At 40.3% G+C, this 14,683-nt stretch overlaps 1 protein-coding gene across 7 annotated transcripts in view; it reads right to left on the bottom strand.

Annotated features, from left to right (window-relative positions):
- LOC104607258 (uncharacterized) overlaps window positions 1-13,283 on the bottom strand; it is a 44,223-nt gene extending 30,940 nt beyond the window's left edge. Inside the window, exons 1-4 of one of the 7 annotated variants that reach the window (XR_016085316.1) lie at window positions 12,868-13,278; window positions 10,429-11,532; window positions 8,776-10,350; window positions 7,697-7,796 (exon numbers count right to left, since the gene is read on the bottom strand). Coding sequence is in view for 3 of the 7 variants with exons in the window: in XM_088902843.1 (XP_088758969.1) it covers window positions 9,752-10,350; window positions 12,868-13,036 (768 nt within the window). In the remaining 4 variants the exon portion in view is untranslated. Of the gene's footprint in view, window positions 1-6,335; window positions 7,595-7,696; window positions 7,797-8,775; window positions 11,533-12,867 lie in introns of all 7 variants that reach the window. The other 6 variants (XM_088902843.1, XR_016085314.1, XR_016085315.1 and 3 more) reach the window with 6 other exon arrangements.
- Window positions 13,284-14,683: the final 1,400 nt, after the last annotated feature.

Below are 14,683 nucleotides of genomic sequence, written 5' to 3'. Positions count from 1 at the left end.
ATTCCTCCTCAAGTCCACAACAGAAACACCCTCAAATAATTTAGGGTTTTTACCCAATGAACCACTCTAATGGTGATGACTTCAATGAGAGTTTCCCTATTTCTCTCCTTATCAGTAAACGTTCTTTGATTCCTCTCTCCCCAAATTGTTTAACAAACTACTACTCTCATACACCTCCATAAAACTCTTCCCCTCTTCCACTTCCAACAAGCAAAGGTAAGGCTAAACAGGCTTTGTGCGTTTGGCAAGGGGTTCCACCTACACCCAAACAAGGAAAAAAACAAACCCAAATATCTAAAACAAAGCGACAGGATATTAATAAGTGAAGGGAAGACTCACCATAAGCCTTACAAAGGGGATACCAATGAAAAGACAAGCACCAATTAGGTCTTTTCTTTGAAGCATATCACAAGTGTTAATCCTTCCCATAAACACTTTCCAGCAAAAACCACCAACCCAAGTTGGAATTGGTTTACCCCAAACCTCCTTAACCAGAAAAGGAATGCCCATGCTATCATTTTGTTGAATTAGAGACAAAAAGAAGGAAGGACAAGTATAGATACCTGAGGAGGAGAGGGTCCAAATTTGGCGATAACTTCTAGGAGGGTCTAAGAAAACCTTTTCAAGCTCTTGAATCAAGGACAAAGCACTAGTTAATTCACAACCCCTCAATCCCCTTCTAAGCCCCCAGTCCCAACCAAACCCCGAACTCGAATTGGAAGGCACTAGAAAAGAAGCAATAAACTCATCCTTTCGGTTGGAAATAGCATAAATATAAGGGAATTAGTCTTTCAGTGGTGAGTTGCCCATCCAAACATGGTCCCAAAATTTAACAAGATAACCGAAGCAAGGATTATACTTGATAAACTGTAGGGAAGAGGGTAGGACAGTGTGGATGGACTTCGAAGGAGAGGCTCTAGTTGCCCTTGTTAATACTCCAACATCCCAACCACCAGCCACAAGCCCATGAATGCTAACGATTACCTTAACCCATAGCTTATCCCTCTTAATTGACAATCTCCAAAGCCATTTAGCTAGCAAAGCTACATTTCCTTCCTGAATGTTCCCCAAACCTAGGCCTCCAACCTTCTTATTTTAACTACTTCCCAACTAACTCTATGGTCCTTTTTTTCCTCCCTAGCTCCCACAGGAAATCCCTCATTAGTTTCTCAAGCTAACTACTCACCCCTTCTAGAATCCTAAAAACTGACAAAAAGTAAACCAACAAGTTAGCAAGGGTGAACCTAACTAGGGTGATCCTCCCACCCAGAGACAAATAACTTTTCTTCCAAGTAGTCAAATGGGGTTAACAAGTAGTAGAGACAAACCAACTTACAACCTAAACCGCATGAGAGATGCAGGAAAGAAAATGGAGCGTCTAGTGTCTGGAGCATCTAGAGACAAACCGACTTCCACGAATGTATCTGATAATGCGAAGAACTGTAGTCATGTGCGGTTGTCGAAGAGAAGAGACAAACTGACTAACCACTTGGACAGCATAAGAGATATCTGAACATGTCATGGTGAGGTAGATCAAACTACCGACAAGCTATCGGTAAAGAGTGGCATCTGCTAGGGGGTCTCCATCATCCTTGAAAAGTTTCAGATTCATCTCAAGAGGTGTGTCAACCTGTTTGTCATCACTCAGGTTTGCAGATTTCACAAGGTCCATCGCATACTTGTGTTGATTAACAAAATACCCATAAAGAGAGTGAGTAACTTCTAGTTCCAAGAAATAAGTGAGATGACCAAGGTCCTTCACCTTGAAAGATTGACTGAGAAGCTGTTTCAAAGAGGAAATACTCTAACTGTCATCACCGGTAATAAGAATGCATCCACATAAAGAAGTAATAATGTAATTCCTTGGGGATGCCTCAATATAAACAATGAATAATCTGAAGTGCTCTGAGTGAATCTTGCATCTATGATCACTGAACAAAATTTCTCAAACCAAGCCCTAGGAGCTTGTTTAAGACCATACAAGGACTTTTTGAGTTGACACACCAGGGGAGAACTATCATAGTATCACGGTGGAGGCTTCATATAAACAGTTTCCTTGAGGTCCCCGTGCAAGAAAGCATTTTTGACACCCATCTGATGAATCTCCCACTGTTTAATTGTAGATATAGCCAACAATAAACGAACAATGGTCATCTTAGCTATAGGGGAAAATGTTTCATCATAATCTATCCCATACTCCTGCTTATACCCCTGTGCCACCAAACGTGTCTTGTATCTATCAAGATACCCATCAGATTTGAGTTTCACTGAATATACCCACCTGCTTCCAATAAGAGAGGCATTTGGAGGGGCAGGAACCATATCCCAAGTATCATTATCAATAAGAGCTTGGAGTTCAATATCCATTGCTTCTTTCCAATGTGGGACAGCCATAGACTTCTGGTATGATATAGGAATATCTGTGCCAGACAAAACAGCAAAGAAGGAGCTATGGTTTTTGAAGGAAAACCATAGTGGTCAGGAGGGCAAGAAATTCGAGAAAAACGACGTAAAGGGGGATTAGAAGATGGTTAAGGATCATGGATAGGTGCAAGTGTACTTACAGGATCAAGAAAAGGAGAAGAACTCGTGGCTAGAGATGATGGATCAGCTTCTGGTGATGAAGGGGGTAGAGCGATAGGAGACAGAGCAGCTAGCCTCTTCCTGAAATAGACATAGAGCAACTCTGGAATAGAAGGTGAATCTAAAGAACCTGCAAAGTCAAAAGAATGCAATATCGAAATGGAAGTAGTAGGCTACTTAACAATGTGGGCAAAAAAGGAAATGTTCTCAAGAAAGATGACATTGAGGGATATGCAAACTCAACGAGACTTCAGATCATAGCAAAGGAAGCCCTTATGATCAGGGCTATATCCCACAAAAGCACACATTGCTAATTGGGGAGTAAGCTTTGTGCGCTCATGTGGAGGAAGATGGACAAAACATATACAACCAAAGACATAAAGAATAGAAAAATCAGGTGAACGGTGAAACAAGCTTTGAAAATGAGAGGTATTATGCAAGACAGATGAAGGAAAAATGTTAATAAGGTGCACAGTAGTGCTGGCCGCCTCCACCCAAAATGAAGTAGGAGCATGGGAGTCATGAAGAAGAGTCTGAACTATGCTCAAGATATGTTTGTTCTTGCGCTCTACCACTCTGTTTTTTTTGTGGAGTGCTAGGACAAGATCTTCGGTATTGAATTCCATTGTCTCTCAAGAAAATTTGAAAGTCCCCATCAAGGTATTCACCCCCCGATTTTGAATGGAGAACCCCAATGTTTGAATCAAATTGGATTTTGACTTTTGCTAAGAAAGGTTTAAAGGTAGAAAAAATTTCAAATTTGTTTCTCAAGAAATATATCCAGGTAAAGTGAGTACAGTCATCAATAAATGTAACAAAATATTTAAATCCCAACCTGAAAACAACTGGAGACAACCAAACATCACTATGTACTATTTTAAAAGGAACAGAAGCATGTTCAACAACTGAAGGAAAAGGTAAAACATGGCTCGTACTCAAGCAACAAGAAATGCAAGCCTTATCAACATTATTAAAAGAAGTAGCTTTAGAAGACAAATAACCATCACGAAACAAAGACTCAAGTTTATTTGCATAGGGGTGACCAAGACACCTATGCCACAAGTGCCAAACATTATTTCTACAAATAACCTCAGTACTAGGGGTGGTAGTAAGAAAATAGGATGTGGATGAAGGCCCCAATGTCTTTTCAAATTCCAAGGCAAATAGCCGATCCAGTCTACACCCCTTCCCTTTCACCGTCCCAGTGCACTGGTCCTGTATCAAACAGTCATCATGGGAAAAGAAAACAATGCTACCATCCTCAACTAGCTGATTGACTGAGATCAAATTCGTTGTAAGTTTAGGAACAAAGAAATTTTTATGTAGATGAAAGCAAGAATTGACAGATGTAGTCAAAGACAAATCATTGCAACCAACAATATCCAATTTTTCTCAATCAGCAATAATAATATGTTTATTCAAAGATTTGGGTTTAACGGACTGACCAGTGTGTGCCCTTGTCATATGGTTAGAAGCCCTAGAATCAATGATCCATAAGTGACTAGGAGAGGAACAATAATAGGATGACTCACCCGAAAGACCGATGGCTGAAAATGCAGAAGAAATAGTTGAGGATACTAGCTGCCGCATTCTTTCTTCTATAAGAGTCCTAGAATTTTCATCTATTCCTGCTAAAGTTGTACTTCTTGCATCTGCACCTTCAGTTGTTGTCTGGAAAGCCTTATGTTGACTTTTCTTAGAACTTGAGCCATTCCCCTTTGTTGGCCGAGTAGGACATTCAGGAATAATATGTCCATGTTGTTTGCAGTAGGTATAGAAATTTTCTTCCAACAATGTGAAACAACATGTCCATATTCCTTGCATTCATAGCACTGTACACGGGACAAGTCCTTCTTGGGCTTGGATTTATTCATCAGAAAGGCTGTCTCTGTTCCAGAATCAGATTTCGACCTCAAGATCGATTGAGTAATGAATCTAGTTTCCTCCCTGAGAAGCTCCCCCAAAACTGTGTCAAGTGTGGGAGGAGTTCCCCTACTGATAATGTTGGACCTTACAATTTCATATTCAGATCTCAGATGCATTAGAAAATGCATGACCTTCCTCCTATCAAAGTGTTCTTTCATATTTTTGATGCAGCAAGCAAAGGTGCTTTCACCCATGTGAACTAATTCATATTATGTCCGCAAATTCACAAAGCCAACATAATACTATATTTTCTTCTCACCCTAACTGTAAGAAAATATCCCTGTCTCAATCTGATATTGACGAGAGATGCTGGACTGTTGGTACACCTTTTCCATATAGGTGAACATCTCACTAGCAGTTCAATAACTTCTCATTGGAATAGCAATCTCAGTTTCAACGAAGCCAAGAAGCCAAGACACTACTTTGGCATTGTCGATCTTCCACTGTTTCAGCCCATTGGAATCAGATTCATCAGGTTGTTTGGTGGAACCATCCACAAATCCCCATAGGCCATTTCCCTCAACATAGAACTGGAAATGAAATTTACATAAGGTATAGTTTGTTCCATTGAACTTTACTAGTAGAATATTCCTTTTCTCCATGGACATTTCAGCAATGAGTAAGCAAAGGAAACTAAGAAAGTAGAGCAGCCGAAGGTCCAAATCAATCCAATAAACAAAACAGCCACACAGTTTTTGAACTGATAACAGTCCAAAAAAGGTAAGTTTTCTGGACTGTTGAACAAGAAAAAGGGCAAAACACCCTTCAAAAGGAATCCAAACCAGAACTAAATTATAGATCTATATAGATCTGACCTGGGTGACATCAGATCTGAAGTTTCACAGTGTTTGGAGTAGCTGATTGAGAGAAAAAGAAGAAACCCTATTTCTGATTGCGATCTTCCGGAGAAAGAGCAGCAGAGATGTGCTGATCAGTACAGCAACCTATGAGATCCAAAACTTGAGTAGATGGGTCGATCTCACAGGCCTAAAGAGATCTCAATCAAGGACAGGTTGAAAAACCTGCTTTGATACCATGTCAACTTAGATCAAATCAGAGAAGAAAAGCTAAGAATGAAAGGGTGTGTTCTCTCTTTAATCACACGCCCAGAAATAATTAACTTATATAAGAAAGAATACAATGTTATGGAAAGGACAGTTATGCCCTTATCTTACAAGAAAGAATAAAACAAAAGAGTTTACATAAGTTACAACATAACAAAGTGGTCCCAAGAGCCAAAAAAGGAAAGAAAATGTAAGAAACATAAATCAGTCTCTACAGTAGACTTCTTCAATAGTCTACAAAACTCAACTATATGCCCCTCGTGACCACAGTGGGTGCATATCTGAACTCCATTAAAATTCCTACAATAACCAATGGTGTGCCCCTCTAAACCACAATTGGTATAGTATCTAACATCCATGGTCCTACCACAACCTTAATCACCTGCCAGAGCACATTCTTCTAATCAGTTCCCAAATAGGCTTAAAAGTATCCATGAAAATCAAGCTGTTATTGATTTTAGATTCCATGAAATTCCATAACCATGTCTTTATTAAGCATCCTCTTGCACCCAATCATAGAGTTAACATATTCGGGTTTATTTTCGGTTAGGTATTTAAGCTTCTCCTTAGTTCAGTTTAGTAGATGTCATTTGAATGGGTAAGAAGTCAGGTGACACCATCACAGCAAGTTTAGACACCATTTCAATCACTACTTCCAATCAAATAAGTAATAAGAATCTGGTAACTAATCTTTACCACAATCGGCCAGTCACCAAATCAAGAATCAGGCTGCTTTCAGCATTAATAAAAAAGTTGACTCACCTTTTGTTTCACAAAACTGCAGTCTGCTATAATCTTCACTGGTTGATGCATCTCCCAGTCACAAACTTCTGCATGCATATGATCACCATGCCCTCTTGAAATTTCCCAATTGAGGGTCTCACATTACACACCATTCACCACACACAAAGTGATGGTTAGAACCATCACAAATGGCGCAAAAAAATAGCAATCTGCCTGACTGCATTCTCAGTCTTCTATATATAAAATCAGAAAAATAATAAAGAGAGAAGAAGATAGATTGTAAGAGAGAGAAAGAGAGAGAGAGAGAGAGAGAGAGAGAGAGAGAGGAAGAGTAGAAAAAGACAAGTCAGGCCACGTCAACCTGCTCTGATACCATGTAAACTGGTAGAACTAGCTACAGGAGTAGTTTAGAAGAGAAAATAAGAAGAAGAAAACTGACCACAGCCAGAAGAGAGGAGAAAACCCAAGCTCCCTGTTCAGTTGAGACTTGAGACTTAAAACTCAATTAGTCTCACCTAGCAATTGGCTGGGTATATATAAAAGACATCAAATTACAATATAACCCTGTCTAAAATACCCTACTGCCCAATAACACATAAAAAAGTCTAGGGAAAAAAATAAAAACCTCCCCTGGGTTTCCCGACAATCCTATAAACCTCCACTATATCTTGACATTGATAAAACCCCCCTAAAATTTTAAAAGGAGCAAATACCTCCCTTTCTTAGTTTTCCTGAAACAGAGAAATTGAAGCTACCAAAATGCCCTTTCTTTCTCCCCACTTCTACTTCTACCTATTTTTTTCTCTTCCTTCTTTTGCACCTCCGATGTGCATGAGGTGACCATACCTAGGGAGCTCATCTTGTTCCTCACAATTTCTGCAATCGAACCGGTGAAAAATCACCATAGTTTGCTCCTGTTTACTCCTGTTTTCAAAACCATTTACATGATTATATTCCTCCTGTTTCCTCTTCATTCTATGGCATAAAACCAACTTCAAAACCATTAAGAAATTAGAATACAAAATTTAAGAAACCAAGGGTGTTGTGGTAGCTGGATGATTCTGAAGGCTGAAGCAAGTACCACTAGGTAGATGGCAATTACACCCAGATATGCTTGTGGGACTAAAAGTCGTGTAGTTAATACATTTCAACTGACCCATTTAGCTCCAAAGAGGACAATAAAACATTTCATTCTCAGAGGAGATCAGGAGACAAAAAGATATGGATATCAAGATTGACGTCTTGGCCTTGATTCTGCCATTGTTACTCGGATTGGTCTGTCATTCAAACAAGCACAATTCAAGGATGAAATTGCATTGTTGACATCTTCAGCAGAGTTATAGGTTATAAATCCAAAACCCTTTGACCTACTACTTTACCTGCCAAAGACCACCTTAGCCTCCATCACACCATTCCTTGCTCAGTCGCATAAGTTCTCATGCACTTAGTGTTCTTCCTGTATTGTTGCAACTCCAAAAACTGAAGCTTGAAGTGTTAGTAAACATTAACAATATTCAATAACCTGTTGCTTTTGAATTTGCAGGACATGCATGATGAAAGTTTATCTAAAAGAAATTCATCATAATGAAAGTTTATCAACTTGACCTTTATCGAAACAGTACTAAGCTTATTATCTTGACATTTTTTAACTAATTTCATGACCAAATTATTCATTAATTTCAGAGGAACCATGATGCTGTACAATTATCATGAGAGTCTCGTCCTAACTACTCGGTTAACCTATTAGATAAAGATCAAGTTCAAGACAGACCAAAATGGGGTATATATTAAACATCTTTGGGCTTAACTTATCTTTTACCCTATGCTTTTCTTGGCAAATTTGGGTCTCATGCCAGATCTTCTCTGCTTGAACCCCCATCCTTTTCCATCTCCAATTTGTTTTAACAGGTTATCATTTACTAGTTCACTGCCAAGATCAAGAATGTTCAATGGCAAAGTATCTATTTGTTCAAGGTCCTCAAGGATCATTCACGTTAGCTCTTCATGAGCATGTATGTTAAGGGTCATTTATCAGAAGACCCGAGAGGCAACCATCTGATCATGCCAACTCAGCTAATACAGGCATTTGTGACTCAAGTGGGTGGTTACGGGATTTAGTAGACTGTTAGGCAGTTATTATTCGACCAATCATGGCAATCATTGTAACCGTTACAGATATAACGGTCTCAGAGTGACTATATGTATGTAATCCCTCAACCTAATGGATCATTATTAGAATTATCCTTCATTATCCCTTGTCTCCTTCTCGTTGAGTAGGTAACCTGCCCTCTGTGAGGCAGTGCTCTGGCATTATAGCTCAAGGGAACCCTCCTCTCTTGTCAATAAAGGGAAGGGGTATGTATCAATTGGTATCAGAGCAGTTTGGTCCTAGGGAAAGGATGAACAGGTTAGAAGAGCGCCCGAACAGGCTGGAGAAACGGCAGGAGAAGACTCTTACCCTTCTCGATCAAATTTGGGAGCGAGTCAATTACTTGTTTCCTTTGGAGGAACATAGCCGACAAGTCTCTCCTCTTGGGAGAGCACTGAAGGTTGCAGAGGACTCAAGCTTGGCACCAAATCCAGAAACCTTGGTTGGCGAAACAGTGGCCGAGGTCCAAAACGGTGGTGTGAAGACTATCATACCCCCTGTCGAGATCCACCAAACCCCAAATCCTAATCCCTCCATCATGTTGTCCAACAACTCCGGTATGTTTATTCGTTCCTTCTGCGACAAACCTCACCTTCACCCCTTTTCCCTCTCCCTCTCACTGAACCTCAGTCTTTCCATCACCCCCTCTATCAAACAGACAATGACCTTCCTCGTAAACCAGTCCCAGGTCACCAATGTCATGAACAATTCACTGCCTTTATTTTCCCCATCTTGTTTCCCAACCATAGCTCGAACAATTGCCTTGTCCTGTTTCCCAAGACCCATGGATTAGCCATATAAATTCATGTTTCTTTCCTCTCTTGCCTCCATTGATGAACCCCCTCCCTGGCCTGGCTTTCTCTGGGGAAGGCATCCTTTGACTCTGCTCATATGTTCAATCACCAATGATAGACCATTGTCGAAGATGGCATCGTCACCCCTTAGTGGCAACTACAAGCTCTGGTATGTCTTTTTCTTTTCCATAGTAGATGGCCCTTTTACTGTTTATGACACCGGACATCAATTCGTTGGTCGTATGGGTTTGTCTATATCTCCTACTACCCCCAACAACCATTTTGTCAATCGGCTACCCTATTCTCTGATCATTTACTGTGATGTGGAGATCCCCTTTCGAGACATCACCTACAAGATTTCTACTGTGTTGAATGGGAGCTACCGTGAGGTCCTTTCAATCATTAATAGTGTGTGCAAGAAGACTCAAGAGGGTTCAATGAAGAAGAGATGTTGGCATATTTCTCGTCTGGATCCTTTCCTCCCCTACACATTAGAGAAGTTGAACAACGATGAAGTCAAGAACCAGGGCTCTGTGAACTTGTTTAATACAATCTTGGACACTAGCCGGATCATTGGTCAGAGGCCTTCTAACCCATCTGTTCGAAGCAATATGGAGCTCTTGCTCCTCGAGGTAGATCCTGGCCCTGGTAACCAGCCTATCCTCATGGTCGCTGACAAGAATGAGATGAAGCAGTTCATTGTTGAAGAAGATGCGAGGAAAATAAGAAATAGAATAGTAGAACCACAACAGGGAAGCGGAGAAGACCGATTCCTGGCTTCTGGCGGCAAGGTAAATTCCACCCACCAAACTCATTTCCCTGACGCCAGAAATATCAAATCCCACCACCAAGTAGACTCCGTGAACAAAGCTATTGCCAAGGATACAATTGATACCCATCTCCATGCCATCTTCAAACAATTGGGAGAGTCTGGTACGTCTTTCAGTTACTTCCAATCCATTAAAAACACCAATCAATCTATTTCCGAACAGCAAATCACTGTCATCTTGTCCAAAGTTCAATGCAGTGGCAATATACAGCCCTTGGGTTGCATGGCCTTTGTTGACAAATCCAACTTCCAAGTCATCACCTACAACAAAAATGCCATGACACTGTTGGACCATAATCCGAAATTAGTACCCAATTTAAACAAACATGAGACCATTACCGTTGATACTGATATCAACACTCTTTTCACTCCATTTAGCATGGGTTTGTTTGGGAAGGTCTTGTGTGTTCGAAAAATCAATTTACTGAACCATGTTGAAGCTCACTCTTAAGAATTCTGAGAAACCCTTTTATGCAATTTTGCATAGTATCAATGTGGGAATAGAAATTAATTTGGAGCCTACACAAACTGAGGACCCCACTCTATCCATTGCTTGGGTCGTGCAGTCAAAGAAGCTCATGGTCTGTACAACGTCGAGGGCGCAATTAGCATCCCAGTTATCAAGAAAGCATCCACTTCTGATACAAACTCTCTTTTGTGACGTACTTACTGCGATTGTTACTCGTCAAAATTCCCGCATTGTGGATTTTATGAGGTATGATAGTGCTGCATTTTTCTACCAAGGGAAATACTACCCAGTTCATGTCTCAACAGGATTGAACGTGAGCAGTTTGACTGAAGTTGGATACCCTGGTGCAGCCTTTCTTGGTGATGCAGTTTGTGTGATGGTTGCGGCTTATACAGCATCTCTAGAATTCTGGTTTTGGCTCCAGTCCCACGTAGCAAAGGAAATCAAGTGGGGAGCTCTTGAATTGTTAAGACACTCTAACATTTTGTCGTTCACCATCCAACCTATTAGCACCAAATATTGGCTTAAAGGAGAGACAACGGGTTTCAACAAATTGCATGAGAATGGAGTCAACAAGCCCAAGGCTAACTCTTCTTTTATTCCAGTAAAAGATCTTGCCTTTTTGGCAATTCAAGGAAGCTACATGGAATGATCATCTTGTTGCATGCCACCCAATGACAGATGTTGACACCACCAATACTCAGGCTATCCTTTTAAACAACAGATGTCCATTAGGTGGCCAACCCAAGGTTTTGTTGTCCTCAGGAGAAGTAGTGTGATCTCCTATTTCTAGTCAGAATTAATGAACCTCTGAATGCCGGTGATCTCATTGGACAACCATATATAAACCATCAACATTACAGTGTGCATGGGGTGTCAATCATGGTAGGGGCTAGAAGTGTTGTCTCTCATTGTTGTTGACACCGGCAGTTGCGGATTCTGGATGGCTAACTCATATGGGTGCTGGTACTGCCCTACATTACAACCACGCAAATTTGATGGAAGATTGGCAATCAGCACTGGAATTAATGAATCTGAAGCAAGCAACAACATTAATCCTAACTCTTGCGATTGAGAAGGACCTGCGAGAAGCAAGCAACTCATATCTATTGATGAAGCATTCTGTTAATCATGTGGTTTTAACGAAGGTATCAACAAGGTTTCATAAAATGATGATCAACAAGGAAGAGAGTATTATTGTTGGATTGAACAAAGGTGAAGGAGGCACTACTATTGCTGCCTGGTTCCTCTACCAACTGTGCTCATTAGCAACATGTGCTACTCAGGAGACTGTACTAACCCAAAATACATTATTATATGCCTTGAGGACAAGGCTCAACTTAAGGGGGTGGGAATGTTATGGGTCATTTATCAGAAGACCCGAGAGGCAACCATCTGATCATGCCAACTCAGCTAATACAGGCATTTGTGACTCAAGTGGGTGGTTATGGGATTCAGTAGACTGTTAGGTGGTTATTATTCGACCAATCATGGCAATCATTGTAACCATTACTGATATAACACTCTCAGAGTGACTATATATATGTAATCCCTGAACCTAATGGATCATTATTAGAATTATCCTTCATTATCCCTGGTCTCCTTCTCGTTGAGTAGGTAACCTGCCCTCTGTGAGAGGTGCTTTGGCATTATAGCTCAAAGGAACCCTCCTCTCCTGTCAGTAAGGGGAAGAGGTATGTATCAATATACTACTAGACTAACAATCGGAATTGAAACCAAATTAGAAATTAGTTACTGGAGAGTGGTCGCTCACGCACTGAACCTGCAACATAGCCAATGAAGTACATTGCCCAGCTCTGAACTTCCCTTTGGCTCTCAATCCAAAATCACAAATAATTTTCAAATATTTTCCTCAATTTTATATTTTTCTTTTCTTTTATACCAAAGAATCGGTCACTCTAGCAAGCATAATCTTTATATTACAGGATCAAATCAGTGGAGACACCTAAAACCACATGAGGGCAGCAAATCAAATATGCTCGCCCAATTCTTTTCGACAAAATGCCTCAAATGGAAAACAGTTCCAGAGAACAAAGCATGCTCACTGACCCTTCAGTGTTTGTACGCATGAAGTAATTTAATCAGCAGATTTTGATAAGCCACTCTGCTCCAAACTTCAAAAACGATCAAATCCAGAAGGGAAAGACAAAGCAAAAGAGGGAGAAAAAACCGACATAAAAGGCATTGAACTCTTCACCGGATGGTAGCCAATCAAGAGCTCTAAGGAGACATTTAAGCATCCAATTCAAGGAAAAACGAAAACGTCACGAATGAGAGAGAACACTCACCGTAGGACTGAGACGAAGCGAATGCAGGCGCCACATCCAAACGGAGGAATTGTCCCTCCACTTGAGCGGTGTGTGCTGAGCTTTTGCTTGCAGGAGATCCGGGTGGTGGGAAAATCTGACGCACAGGAGATATTCGTGATGTACGGTTGGATGCGGTGTTTAAAGACATATGAGAGATCGGACTATGAGCGAGAGTCCGGATCTCCTTCAAATAAAAACTTTCAGATCACGTAGAATTCGGAATATCTCCCATATATTTATGTTGAATTCTCGTGGCGTGGGGGAATGGGGCCGGATCTCAGAACAAAATAGTAGGATTATCAACGGATCGGGCGTGGATGGGGTCCAGATAAAATCAGAATCGAGGATGTATAAATCTTGATTGTAATGCCTCGTTTCGTGTAGCGCTATCACACTTACATGGGTAAAGTGTTTCTTGCGTTCGAAAAGTTTATTTAGCTATAAATTTTACATTTCAAGTTATGCACACCAACTTTTCTGAATAAGAAGCTAATATGTTACACTATTGTCAAAATTATCTTTTTGGCCTAAATGAATATTTTATGTGAAAGTTTTATTTTATAAACCTGTATAATAAATTTATACCATATCAAAAGTAACCCAATCAATCACAAACCAATTACTATTAACAACATTATTCTTTTTGGGCAATGACGACAACTTTTCACCATTAGAAAAGCTTGAGTTCAACACCGGTGGGAGATCGAGCTTTGTGGGGAGCGGGGAAGAAGCTATCAAGTTCCTCCACCAGAGTGTTGACAAAGTGTCTGATTTGAGTAACCCTATCGACATAGATAGAACAGAAGAACAAAGCCCCACAATTAGAGAGAGAGAGACAAGAGGTTTGAATAGATTTTACCTAGTTTGGCTCAACCTTCTTCTGTTAGGACATAGGACTCCCTCACTGGTGAAGAATCTGGAAGACATGGTTTCTCTCTCTCTCTCTTGCTATTCGCGTTTTGATGGGCCTATATTTGATGCTTGGTCCCCACCCCCTCATACAATTGGGGTTTAGAGATTTACCATAAGATTGACCTGAAAGTGATCAATTAAGCCCTGTCCCAACGACGAAGGATTACAGTTAAGTTCTTAACTTAAGAACATACTAAAAGATTGACCTGCTTAGTTCTGCAGCATTGGTCGTTGCAATCTTTGGATTGGTGGATGGGGTCTTTGGGATGAACTTCTCAATATCATTGTTTAGCGAACCGGAAGCATTCAAGTGGGTTCTTGTAATCATAGGAATATGTGGAGTTATTATATTTTGTTCATTTTTGTGGTTTTTCAGGTACAAAAAGACTCGTGCCCAAATGAGAGAGAAGGCATGGGAATCTCTCTTTTAGGCCTATTTTAAATCTAAAGAAGGAAGAATGATCAGTTAATGCCACCTCTCATCTTGTTCCTTCAAGCTTCAACCTAGATTAAGAGAAAGGGGAATACGGTAAAAAAAAAAGAAAAGGGTAAAATGGTCTGAATATTATCATAAAAGTTAGTTTTGGCATTATGAAATTATTTAAAATGCATCTGATCTCATGTGATTGACATTGAGTTAACGCTAGGTACCAGATTGTCACAAAATGAAAGTTTGAGTACTGGGTTGTCACAATTGAAAGTTCGAGTACTGGATTGTCATATTTTAAAGTTTGGGGATCAAATTGTCACTTGAGCCAAAGTACATGGTACTAATAGGGAATTTTCTCTTAGATATATTGTTGTAATGCTTGACCGAAGTGAGAGTGAGAGAGAGATCGTTTATTAAGGCGCCACTTGGTGCATCTTTTTGCACGGTCTTTCG

The sequence above is a fragment of the Nelumbo nucifera genome, chromosome 4, assembly GCF_055504915.1.
Source record: "Nelumbo nucifera cultivar China Antique chromosome 4, China Antique-T2T, whole genome shotgun sequence".
In the NCBI taxonomy this organism is placed as follows: domain Eukaryota; kingdom Viridiplantae; phylum Streptophyta; class Magnoliopsida; order Proteales; family Nelumbonaceae; genus Nelumbo; species Nelumbo nucifera.
Note: the sequence above shows the minus strand (reverse complement) of the source record. Positions and strands in the feature narration are given on the sequence as shown.